General features: G+C 38.1%; 1 protein-coding gene and 1 pseudogene across 5 annotated transcripts in view; one reads left to right on the top strand and one right to left on the bottom strand.

The window, feature by feature from the left end:
* The window catches only part of NR6A1 (nuclear receptor subfamily 6 group A member 1), a 202,460-nt gene that overhangs the window by 29,474 nt on the left and 159,676 nt on the right, over positions 1 to 13,310 (top strand). For all 5 annotated transcript variants that reach the window (XM_074331000.1, XM_074330999.1, XM_074330998.1 and 2 more), the window contains exon 2: positions 3,894 to 3,935. In XM_074331000.1, the coding sequence (XP_074187101.1) occupies positions 3,894 to 3,935 (42 nt within the window). The remainder of the gene's footprint in view (positions 1 to 3,893; positions 3,936 to 13,310) is intronic.
* LOC109445995 (large ribosomal subunit protein uL30) lies at positions 861 to 1,586 on the bottom strand (annotated as a pseudogene).

The following is a 13,310-nucleotide window of genomic DNA, read 5'->3' as shown; positions in this document are numbered from 1 at the left end:
TAATCTGTTGAATGTGTTATAGTCTGTGAGGCGGATGGTTTTGGGGGTATCTTTATGTATTTGTGTGGCGTAGGAATCTGCTTTTTGCTGAACAACTCTGATGACCTTTGCCTTTATGTTGGATTGAGCTGAACAAATGTTGGGGTTACTTCTGGTAGCAGTGATTTGGCTTCTTCTAGCCAGGAATCGTTTTGCTAGCTAGATCTGTTTGCTGAGACCCTGAGAATGGTAGCCAGATCTAGCCATTCCATTCACTTGTCGTCAGGAGGTAGGATTAGCATTGTTCTCCATATCTCCTCAGCCTCCTGCACGAATGGGGATCTGTAAAACCAGAGACATTAGCCAGTGGTCTCAGGGCTGGGTGGAGGGAACGGAGACATAGTTACTGAATTCCATAATCAGGGCTCGTTGTGACCATGAAAGGAATTTGTTTTAAGGCAAATATAGAGTCCTCCTCTCTCGGGGTAGCATATATCTGGCAATTTACAGGCTCAAAATATAAACAGAGGTTCAAGAACCATAGCATGTACAGCAAAAACGATATTAGTGATGTTAGGTTCCACCCCAGGTCTTTGAGGATGGTCATGAAGGGGTCAGTAGCTCCCCTCCTATAATGTGTTCTTCGCTACCCCACACACAGCACTGGATTGAATGGACCCTAGGAGTGAGTGAGTAGTAGTAGCTCACAGACGAGTACGTTGAGCTCTGACCGTCAAGTACCGTGCAAAGCCTTTACATACATCATCTCTTTCGGCAGACCTGTGAGGTAGACGCTGTTGTCAACCCCGATTTATTTTCAGTTTGAAAACAGTCACTGTTTATTAACTGATCAAATGACAAAAATAACCGCGGTAGATACCTTAGTCCGTCCTTCTGATAAGCCTGTTCTGGTTTTCCGTTGCCAGCATCTCCACCTTCCACAAAATGGGTGGTGTTTTCCTTCATTCTGCCTCGTGGAAAAGATAATTTGAAGGACCACAGGAAGTTGTTTGCCTCCTTGAAGCGTTTTCCATCAGTATAGATCTCATGAATCAGATCCTCCGTGCAGACGACGCCACATTTACCAAGGGATCGAGCAATCATTGTGTTTTCTGTCCAGGCAGTTCCTTTTTGGTGATTTTGCCATAACCACGCTAGGTCATTTCATTTACTGACTTCAGGTTTGGGTACCCCATGCAGTATATGGTTCCACAATCCTAAGCATGTTAGTTAAAGCCTGGTGAGTTTAACAAAGGTGCCATTGAAGATCTGGCGAAGGTGAAGAAGCTGCAGCACCTTTCGGACCTTTGGGCTCACAGAGTTACCACTGGTGCCTCTGATCCTGACGACAGGTGCCAGTCTGGGTTCCGCAGGTACATAGAAGTTGCCAGCTTTTCTTCCATCCTCACCATCCGAATCTCAGTCCTGTACATCTGCCTGTGTTCTTGGTGGTAGTGCTTCGCTTTTTCACAGATAAGCCTCCTTGCGTTTTGAAGCATCTTTTGGGCAAACTTCTTTTTCAGCGCTTGATCTTCAGCTATCTGAAATTCCTTCACGTTTTGTTAAGGGTTTCTGGTACAGCAGGACCTTCTTCTCCTCTGCACCCTCTAGGATTCTGGCCAGAAAAAGGGCGATTGTTAACCCGGTTTATAGCAAGGTCAGGGTCCATCTCATTTGGGTCTTAATGCTCTGAAAGTGTAAAAGGGAAAAGTCTCCAAAGGAAAATCAGGATGCCGTTAACAGAAGGGGGGTTACTAGGCAGATAAAAGCAATAGATGGCAACTTTAACTATTTTTTTAGTATTTTCTTTGTTTTTTAGTCACTGTCTCTTTATAGTTTATCTAGTTATTCTGAGTCCAGAATGTTGTTTGTTTTCAGAAAATGCATTAAGGTTTGTCCTTCCTTGAGACTTCTAGTACAATCTTTTCATTTAATGTCCAGGATAGGGAGCAACTTGCCTGAAGTCATATAACCAAACTAAAAATGGCTTGGACTAGAATTTAGGCAAGATCTAACTTTTTAATTACACTACTCTGCCTTCCCATGCTTTTGTCCTATTTTTAAGTCAGTGTGTGTTAAGTGAACATTTATTCTCAGTTTCACTTCTGGAAGGATGTTCAATATCGAACCCATGTGTAATGATGAGTTGTTTCCTCATTACCTGGCCTCTCTCCACAGCTTCTCTGATTCCCATTGCCTTTATGTAGGAAGGCTTTAAAGTTGCTCGGAGGGGGTCTGCTCAGGCATGTCAGCCACTTTTAGCAGCTTCCAAACTCTGGTGTTCCAGACCAGATTTTCTCATTCAGAACTTCCACACACTTTTCTGGCTACACTTAGATTTTCAGATTTTGTGACTTTCCCCCCCCAGACTGAGCTAGAGGCCTGCTTGTGTTTTCTGTTCAGTTCATCCTGCATTTGAACACCTTCCATAATGTATCAGCGACTGTTCTAGATGCAGTTCCACAAACGGATATGGCCTGGTTTCTACCCTTGAAGAGCTCACATTCTAGAGGAGGCAGATATTTAAATTGTTCCTTTATCTTTTGGTGAATGCAGGAGGGGCCTCTCCTTTTTTCCATGTTGTACAGTGGTGGTGATATTTGAGCTGGATCTTGAAGGATGACTAATTCTTCCCCAAGTGGAGAAGGAGGAGGAAGCACAGAAAGGCAATAAGGGATGTGGCACGTTTAGTGAATGGTGTGGCCAAAACAGTCAGGATTGCAAAGGGCTTTCAAAGTTGTGATGTTGAAACAGTTTACCTGCTACCCGAATCCCTCATCTCCACATGACTCCCAGTTGCTGGTCTGGCTTTCGGTTGCCTAGTTCTGATGACAGGAAATGTTCTCATATACCTGTAGTCCTAGTTTGGCTCCATAATTTTTGAATTTACCATTGCGATACTATAGTTGATGTTTATTGAACAACTACTTTGTGCTTGTGAGTGGTAATGGGGATACATTTGTGAATAAGAAAGGCCAGGTCCCTTGCTCCGTGGAACAGACATTTTAATAGTGGAGTCAGACATTGAACAAATAATTCCTTGTTGATTAATACATGAAATATTATAGAAAATTATAATGGAACTTTGACCTTGTGTATGAGACAAGGGTAAGGGAGGCAAGGAAAAGCTTTTCTGAGGAAATATTTAAACTGATAATGAATAGAAAGCAAACTGGAGAAAGTTGGCAGTCATTTCAGGAAAAAAGAACTATTCATTAACTATATATAGAACACCTACTGTGTGCTTGCCTTTTGCTGTGCTTGATTTTTCTCTTACTATGATAATTACTCACCAATCAGACAGATGTAACTCAGACTTTTGGGGTCTGAAATATGCTTTGAGAGCTATTTATTTCAATCTGGATACCATACTTATTAATGGAAGAATTGTTTTTATTCATGTGTATAGGTCAAATTCTTCGGCATCTGTGATAATTTTAAGTAAAATTACTGTTTGATATTTGCCATAAGTTAATATTTTGTATATTTTGCTTTCTTTTGGAAAATAATTGATAAGTAGAACATGACAGATATTAAATGAATTGTAATTTTCCTATGAATTTTTATTCCAGCTTACATTGCATACTAACTTATAATTATTTGTACTGTTGTTTATTGAGCCCTTACTGTGTGCCAACGACTGTGCTAAATAAGCACTTTATATTAGTATCTCACTTAAAAAAATCTTCATTACTACTCTGTGGTAAGTGCTGTTCCTGTCCATTTTTTTAATTTAAACGTGATGAAATGGAGGCTCAGAGAGCTAAATGTTACAGAGCTATGATTTAAATCCAGGTTTGACTTTTGAGTATGGATTTTTTTTTTTGACACTATAATATTTGCATTTTCATATGGAGTCCCTTTGAGTAATTCAAGAATTATAATCTTTTTTTTCTTATTGTTTTTCTCTTTAGGTTTTTGTCAGGATGAATTGGCAGAGCTCGACCCAGGCACTAGTAAGTTCTGAATGTTCCCCAGTGTTCATGACTGAAAAAAAAGTATGTATGTGTGTACTTTTAAACGTAAAACTTAAGATGTCATTGATAGGCCTTATGAACTCAGATTTTGTTTCACTTTAATTTATAATTATGGGGAGGGCATTGTATCTTTTTTTTCCCTTCTCTCAGTTATGTTTTTGTTTTCCTTCTCCCAGTATTCAATGGCTAGAATCTAGCCGTTTAATAGAAAATTGGTTTGCTGAAATTTTCTATTTGATACTTATTTCTTTGCCCCATTCCCCTTCCTCACGAAGCCAGTAACAACAAAACGTGTGCTTTTATGTATGCACACATATAAGCATATATCCACAACCACTTTTCTAAAGTATTGACTAGTTTTGACATAATTTCTTTCAAAGGAGAATTATGCTTGGTTTAAATATTTAAAATCAATAACTTTTGCACCACAGTTTAATTTCTGAAGCACCTCATCTACATTCTTAAGGGTAAGGTACTAGAGTGACCATTTCAAGGTCTAATTAAATTAGGCTTCTCAGGACTATGTAAGTCTTGCTCATAGATAATCATCTGTGTTTCCAGTGCTCTCAAAATGTGGCATACGTCATTCTCAGATATGGTTAGAACTATTAGAAACAGGATGTGGGAATATCTAGTGTATACAGACTTTATTTTGCTGTCATGCCAAAAGGTTGATTAATAGTTTGAATTGAGAATCCATGAGATGATTTAGAGTTATAGTTCTAGTTCTGGTACTTTTTAGGAACATGGGGCTGGCTATTTGTCACCACCCTGCTGTTGAGGTAAGTGGTAAAGTTCACCTTCTCACCATCCTGCTAATAGCAGCTCTCTGACATTGTGGACCTTCTCACATATTTTCCCCACACACCTTCATAGTATAAACATTTATGTTTGTTTAACTAATGCTTCCTAATTGAGAGGCAAAATGCTTACCAAACACCAGGGAAATAGATTTGTCTGTCTAGAAGTTGGGAAGTTCAGAATCAGTTTTGTACATAGTATAGGCTCAGTTTACCCCACCCTAGCACCTGAAATCCCAGTACCTATGAGTGACCACAGTTTTTTCTTTGTCCTTTTCTTATGAATAGCCTTTACTTGGGAGGAGGAAAAGGTACATTCCTGAGTCATGGTCCTTTCTTAGAAACATTTTTGGATGCTAGGAAGGACATTGAGATGCCTTGTAATCTTTCAGACAGAACTACACATAAAACACGCCAGATAATTGAGAACTCAGTTAAATATTGACTGTTCTCTCTGCTCCATGCCCATTTCTACCCTCCAGGGATACACAGATAAACAAGTCTAGGACCTGCCCGCATGTAGTAACTGTCTATTAGAAAATATTTCCTTGTCTGGAATTATTTGAAAAATGCTTTTTAAACCTCTAATTTAGCACATAGTAACCAAACTTATTCTTTTCTGCACTTAGTAGCAATTGAAAATACCTCATGCCCATCTTCTAGGAAAGGCCCCTGATATTCTCATAATGATTATTATTGAATGATTCTTCTTTCTGGGCCATCTGATCCTAACCCATTTAACGTTTCTGCGTAGAATCTCTAGCTGGCTGATTTTACAGACCTCGCCATTCCATGAGGATGAACAAATACTGAATCACAATATTATGTATCAGTGCAGAATGGGAGTCACCTAAAAAAAAAAAATCACTTTTCTTTTAAAAATTGTATTTAGCTTATGTGGCTAATGTTCTTAATAATCCCTATATTATCTTGTGAAGTTAGTATTTTTATTCTTTCTCTTTGAAGAAGTACATAAAGATCTGATATTGTAATAATAAATGAGCTGAAGTAAAAATTTATCATTTTAATTTGAACCAGCGTTGCAGTTCAGATGAGCAGGCTTAGCCCTACTGAGTGATTGGAATCCTTAAATCCAAGATGGGCTGTGTGTGTTGTGTTACATTGATTATTGTTGATACTACAAGTTTCTTGGCTTCTGATGAGGAAGGAATGACATCTCCTATGTTAATACTTCATGACTGTTTGCACATGAGATTGAGAACAATAGGGATTTCTCTGTGATGCATCTTTGGAATTCAGAGATCCCAGAGTCTCCCCTAATCCCTGAATTCCTGATGGGGAAAGCCTACTCATACTTGCTTATTTTGGAACAGGAAATACCATTGTTGCTGATTTCCCATTGTGCCCCACAGTGGTTGTTGACAGCAGGTTTGGGATAACAGGTGGGATGTGTTGGAACTATATGAGGAAGGAATGACTTTGTCCACTTCAGATGGCCCTTTTTTTTTTTAAAGCCTTTTCTGTGATAGAGCAGATGGATAGCCATGTTTAGAATATGGGCAGCTGTTCACGCTCTAGCTGCCTTCCTATGATTCCTGGGCTTCCTGGAGTCCAATGTTACGGCACAGGTTCAGGCTAAGTTCATTTCTACAAGAAGTATCTCTGTACCCTGCCCATTAGCATAAGCTAGGGACAAGGGCAGTCAAAGGTCAAGAGAAGTTCAAAACAGTATAACCTTTCTGTGCTTCTGTTTCCAAATAACCCCAGTCCGCCCTGCCCCTCGAGTTTTTTCCTCAGCCATCGTGTTTACCGTGTAGTTGTAAAACTCGAGAACAAGGACTGGCTTGATACAAGGAAAGTTAGAGAATAGAAGTCATTGTTGCTTAAAACAGGAGAAATAATTGATTTATGTCTGGGGGCCAATTAAGCTATAAACAGGAACAGTAAAGGGACCTATGACTTCAGGACAGCTACTTGCTCTGATTACTATCCCGCAGACAAGGGGCTCCCCAATAAAGGCTGTCAGCTTTCTAGGCTAAATTATTAATTCCTTTCATGCCTCTCAGGGATTGTAAACAGCACATAATACAGGAAAACAATTGATACTGTTCAGTCATTGGCCAGATAGAAGGTCAAAGGGTAAATAGTAGGATTAGCAACAGCTGTTCTTCCGCAGTCAAACTTTTGTCCCTTATCTCTTTCAGCAAAGCCATTCCTGAGTTTTTGGCCTGTAAATAGTTAAATCTATTTTTCTTCTTGTAAAATAATCCTACAAATAATTAGAGAATAAACATTGACCAAAATTGAAAATACTCATTTTAATGCAGTTTCCAAAATTGAAGGTGTGTATTCTTTTTAGTATGTGCTGACTATGTTGTTTAATGTTTAAAGGTTATTATCTCAAGGAAAGTAACTACTTGAAATCAGACAGAGCTTTTTAGCTGTTTTTTTAATCATCTGCTTAAGGATCTTGGTATAGCTTGATTAAAAGAAAAAACAATGCCTTTGTTTAAACTGATAGTAGGACAATGCAGTTTCATTGTTGAAAACACTGAAAGGAAAATACAAACACCCTTAATCCCACCACCTGGAAATAACCATTGTTATTTGAGAATATGTCCTTCTGTTTGCATCTGAGCTTATTTTTTTTTACATAAATAAATAGGAAATATAATACGTACACAATTTTGTATCCTGTTCTCTACCTGCCTCCCGCCCCCTCAGCATTACATTGGGAGCGTTGTCTTAAGTCATGAAACATTTTTCATAAATATTTTTAATGGTAAGATTTCATTACAATATTTCATTGTAATAACTTTACCATGATTTATTCAACCATTGTCCTGTTATTAGGCAGTTAGATTGTTACCAGCTTTTTCTACATTATAAATAATGCCACAGTGAATATGTTTTTTATATAATTTTCTTGTCTGCATTTCACTTGAGCCATTTAGTTTTTTATACCAGCTAATACTCTTCAGAATTAAGAGCATGTTCTCTGGCTCAAGATTGCTTGGTTTCCACTTGGCTTCTATTTAGTAGCACTATAATCTTGCCCAAGTTACTTATTTAGTTAGTTAGTTTCAGGTATGCAAACAACATAGTTATTAGACATTTATATACTATGCAAAATGATAACCCCAGTAAGTCTATTACCATCTGATACTGTACATAGTGATTACAATATTGACTGTATTCCCTTTGCTGTACTATACATCCCTGTGACTATTTTTTAAAGAAATTATAGTTGACATTCAGTATTATTTTATATTAGGTGTACAGCGTATAGTGGTTAGATTGGCTAAGTTATTTAACCTCTCTGTGCCTCAGTGTTTCCATCTGTAAAATGGTGGCAATAGAAAGCTATTCCTACTTTACAGGGCTGTTGTGAGGATTAAATAAAGTAATATATGTATTTAGAATAATTCTTGGCAAGTGGTAAACACTATTAAGTGTATGCTAGTCTAGGTTATGCAGCATAATGTTGAAATTCTCAGTCTCTCTGTACTCACAGGCTGTTGTAATTGCACTTTATTCAATTAAACTAGCTCGTGTTTCTTAATGACACAAAGGTAAATCATTCCAGATGTTAGCAGGTGTAAGTTACTTCAAGTAAGTAGTTCCCTCAGAGGAGCAGAGCTCATACATACACTGTTGACCAGTTTGGTCAAGACTGTTTTTTGCCATCTGGTTGACTGTTAGGATGTTTTGGGCCCCTTCCCCCAACCAGCAGCAGGTAACCTCCCAAATGACCATCTGCCAACCCATTTAACCTCTTAGGAAACTAAAAAAGTTAACCCTATGCTTATTTAAAACAAATACTCAGGTTTTGCACTTTTTCTTTGGTTGATCAGTAGCAAGGCCTTACAGAGAGCATGTTGAGGAAAAAAATTGTGCAATTAAAAACCTGACCATTACCATTTTAAAAACACTGCAGGCTTCGGATTCTTGCTGACCTAGACTTCAAAATATGTCTGTATGTATATATATGTATTTTTCTACTGATCAAGGAAGGACCTAGATAAATGAGCATTTCAAAAGAAAGTTGCAAGTTAAATGAATCTTTGTCCTCTCTTGCCATACTGATAGATGCCCACCAAGCAGGGATCCATGGGTGATAGTGGGATGAACAGGCAAGATAAAAACCAGCTTTAGAATAAGACAGCCTAACTCCACTAGCTTGCTTTGGCTTTGTATTCATCTGTCAAGTATTTTGGGATCTCAAGGAGACTTTTTGTGGATCCTTCAAGCTACAAAAGAGAAACATACATCTCAGCTAAAGTAACTGTAAGTTCTATCCAAATTTCAATATTCTGTACCATGTCCTAATGGGGCCATTCCTAGTTGTCAAAATGTAGGTCACAATTTTTGATCTCAGAAAACAGTTCGTATAAGCCCAGGTGTGGTCTGAAGGGAATTAACTTAAGGCTGTGTGTTAGAGATCAAGGAAGGAAAGAAAATTAAGACTTATTGGGCATTCCTTATGTGCCATGGCACGCTGCATATATTTAGTAGGAATGAGAAGAATATATTGTATAAATTTATCTAATTTTATTTTATTATTTATTTATGTATATATTTTTAAGGAGCGCTCAGCTCACAGTGGCCCATACGGGGATTGAACCGGCAACCTTGGTCTTACTAGCACCACGTTCTAACCAACTGAGCTAACCGGCCACCCCCATAAATTTATCTAATTTTAAATTTAACTTTGTAATACTTAGTCCATTGTTCTTTCCTTTCTTCCCCACTTCTCTTTTTCCCCTTTGATGTGTATGCCAAGCTACCATGTTTCCCCAAAAATAACACCAGGTCTTACATTAATTTTTGTTCCAAAAGACGCATTAGAGCTTATGTTCAGGGGATGTCATCCAGAAAAATCATGCTAGGGCTTATTTTCTGGTGAGGTCTTATTTTCGGGGGAACATGATAAGACATAACCCTAAGGGACTCTGGTTTAATTAGAAAGACAGACACAAAACTTGATGATATGTGGCTTGTAGTAAATAATGATGGTGATGGTGATGACGATAGTTAAAATTTACTGCACACTAAATGCTTCATATATGTTTTTCATTAAGCACTCAAAAAACTTGTTTAAAAAGTTACTATCCCTATCTTACAGATGAGAACACTGAGGCCTGGAGAGGGTAAATGACTCCCCCATGGTATGTAGTGGAGAAGTATCTGAGACTTTAGAGCTGCTTTTGTAACTAATCTTCTATCCTGTCTCTAGGGCTCTTGTCTGTGACAGGTCTCAAAAGCTAATGGAAGAGTTTGAGGCAGTATAATGATTTCTGACATACATCATGGGGACTTTTTGTGTGCAGAAGAATAAAAACTTCTAAGTGTCATTTGGACTGTTGCATATATTAGAATGATTTTGGACACAAAATAGAATAATTCACTGTGGAATAGGTTCTCAAAGAGATTTCTTCTGTGGCTCAAGTTCAAGATTTATCCACTATTTATCAGACAGGTTCTTTCCTGAAACAAATGAAGATAAGTTCACAAATTTTGTTTTTCCTTTATGCCACCTTTCCTCCACGACATTCAGTTAGTGATTTAGGTATTTTGCAATCACAACTGTTCCAAGAGTCTGCTTCCAAAACTTCAGCTGAATCTGCCGGATCACTGCTAGATCAAGTCTCCTGATTGTGACCTTTTGCTGAGGAGTTCCCTTCTGATAAGGATTCTTTTGAACAGGATGGCGGTGGCATGAGATCCAGAGCTTAGGCTGAGCTCTCATCCCCTTGACCTCTGCCCCTATTTCAGAGTTTATACTGACTTGGTAGGGACTCCCTATGGAGCCAAGAGCAAGGACTTGTTTACAATTGATGAAAAGATAGTTGCATTCAAAGGCTGTTGTTGGGTCCTTGGAGAGTCATGGATCTCTGCCATTATCTCTGGTGGGTGCACGGAATGCCTGAACATCTGGGTCTGGAGATTTGTAATGGTTGACTAAGAAGGAATGAGAGAAAACTTTGAAGCTGGATAGGTTGCTGAAATTGTTCTTTCTGTGTGAGCAGTACTGCAGTAGGATTTTGAGAGCAGAGGAAGGTTCATGGAAACCTATGTTTTATTTCATTTTAAAAAGACTGAAAGTGGTTGTTGAAATCCAGTATATGGTAACGGGGGGATGTGTAGGAATTTTTCTCTTTTTTGATGTCTCATCAAAGAGAGTATTTGTTGTGTTAGGTAAACGAGTCAAGTAGTGGAGGGAAACCCTAGATTACTAAAGCCACCCTCTTCAAAGTTATGCAGAGTTTTACAAATTAATATTTTCTCTAATAAAAGTCTTGTGGTGCTGGATGTATGCTGGGGAGAGTATAGCACCTCATTCCCAAGTGACTCATCATATGCATTTTCTGGGAACACTTTGGTAAACGAAGACCGCTCTTTAGCCTCTGTACCTGAAGTTACATATCTTTTTTTTTTTTGGTCCAGTATTTGTTGTTGATATGAATCTGAAAAAAAGATAAGCATCTTTTTTGAAGGGTGCTAATAGTCAGTAATGACCAAAATTGAATAAATACATGGGAAAAGGTAAACTTCGTGAATAATCAGGTTCAAAGTGAAAATACAGTGTTACATCTTTTTTACGTTAGCATAAAATTCCATGTGCTAAATGTAGTCTGGACTATAGATGTCTTTTGTTTGACTACCCAAATACATAAAAGCATATTAGTTGCCAACTTTTAAAAGTTGCGAGAATTTCATAAAACTTTGGGTTATGGCCTTGATAAATGGGAAGGTCTAACCCTGGGCCTGGATTTTCACGTGGCAGCTGTTGGCTGGAACAGAGTAGTGGCGGCCCTCTGTAAGTGAGCATGCGCTGTCAGGTTTATCATAAACCTATAGAGCCTCCTTTATCCATTTGTTTGTCAGGCATTTGAGTTTGCATCTCCTACGTTAAAGAATGATAATTGTTAATGCAGATGAAGATGTGGGACAATCGGAACTCATGAGTGTAATCTAATATCTGTCAAAACTGAAAATGTGCAGGTTTATTTCTGCAGATTTAGCAGTTTAAAATTTAAAATTGCAGATTTAGAAATTCATACATATTCATAGGTATTCATAGGTTTTTATCTTATAAGAAATGACAGGTATGCAACATGTACAAAAATTGTATATTTCATAGATATTTATTTCAGAATTTACAATAGCAAAAAAAATGGAAATAGTTCAGAAGTTTAATAGGGGACTGGTTAAATGGATTGTTATCTATGCAATGGAATATGATAGAATCATTAAGGAGAAGTCAGATTTTTTTAGTCTGGAAGAAGATACACTGAACTGTTTGTTAACAGTGGTATCGTTGGGCAAATGGGATCACAGGGTAACTTTCATTATTTCTGTGTTTCGATTTTTTTAAAACAAGGCTCTTAAATTAAGAAAAAAGATACAGAATGTACTTTTTAAAAAAATCTGTGGTTGTCGTTTCAGCTGCCAAGTTTCCAAGGCTATTCTGCCAAATTGAGCCACCTGGGCTCCAGCTTCCCACTTAGATCAAGATTTTACATTCAGAATTCTCTATGTTGAAATCGCTCTAAGGAAGGGGAATCAGTGTCCTCAAGTAGCAGGAACCATGTTGAAGCCAAAGAACAGGGCAAAAGCCTCCAGTAACATTTTCAGGCTTCTCCTTGTAGCCCTGCCTCCCTTCACTAATCAAGCTATCAGAATCTGCCTTCTTTTCAGTGTCAGGCTTGACACTGCTGTACTATTGAAAATAAAGGAAGCTCTACTAGCTTCTGTTATGAATTGTGCTCTCCTGCAGTTGCAGGGTTATGTTGCTGACAGTGACCCTAGTGGAAGATAGCATGGTGCAGTGGGCAAAGCATGAGTGAGTTTGCATCTTCGCCACTTCCTTGCTGAGTGACCATAGGCAACTGTGAAGCTCAGTTTCTTCATCCATAAAATAGTAATGTTCCTTTTTAAGGGCTGTTTTAAAAAATAAGTAATATATGTGAATTGCCCAGCAATTAGCTGCTCTAGCCATTCCTACATGTTTCTCTCTTGCTGAAATACATGACGAAGGGTTTCTCACTTTTTTATTAACATTTAGTGAGCATTTACTATGCTAATGGTTTTGAAACATCTCATTTTTCTTTCTGGCAGATCTATGAGGTTGTTGTCAACTCTTGTTCTCCCCATTTCACAAATGAGGAAACTGACAGTTTAATACTTGGCTGAGGTCACTCAGCTGGTAAATGGCAGAGCTGGAGCCTGTGTGCTTCCAAAGCCAGTGTACTTTTTCTTTTTTAAAATAATGGTATGGTTTACATGCAGTGTGAAATGCTCATATAATAAGTGTAAGGTTCAAGTGGTTTTCACAAATGCATGCACCCTTTTAATCCATGTTCCATCAAGATACAGCACATTGCCATCCCTTCAGAAAATTCCCTTGCGCTTTTTCCCAGTTGAGCCCACTATTCTACCTCAAGAAGCAATAACTTCTGGTTTCTGTCATGATAGATTAATTTTCATCTTCTAAAATGTTACATAAATGGAATCATACAACGTGCTCTTTTTTTTTTAAAAGATTTTATTGGGGAAGGGCAACAGGACTTTATTGGGGGAACCGTGTGTA

This window comes from Rhinolophus sinicus, linkage group LG04 (genome assembly GCF_036562045.2).
Source record: "Rhinolophus sinicus isolate RSC01 linkage group LG04, ASM3656204v1, whole genome shotgun sequence".
In the NCBI taxonomy this organism is placed as follows: domain Eukaryota; kingdom Metazoa; phylum Chordata; class Mammalia; order Chiroptera; family Rhinolophidae; genus Rhinolophus; species Rhinolophus sinicus.
Note: the sequence above shows the minus strand (reverse complement) of the source record. Positions and strands in the feature narration are given on the sequence as shown.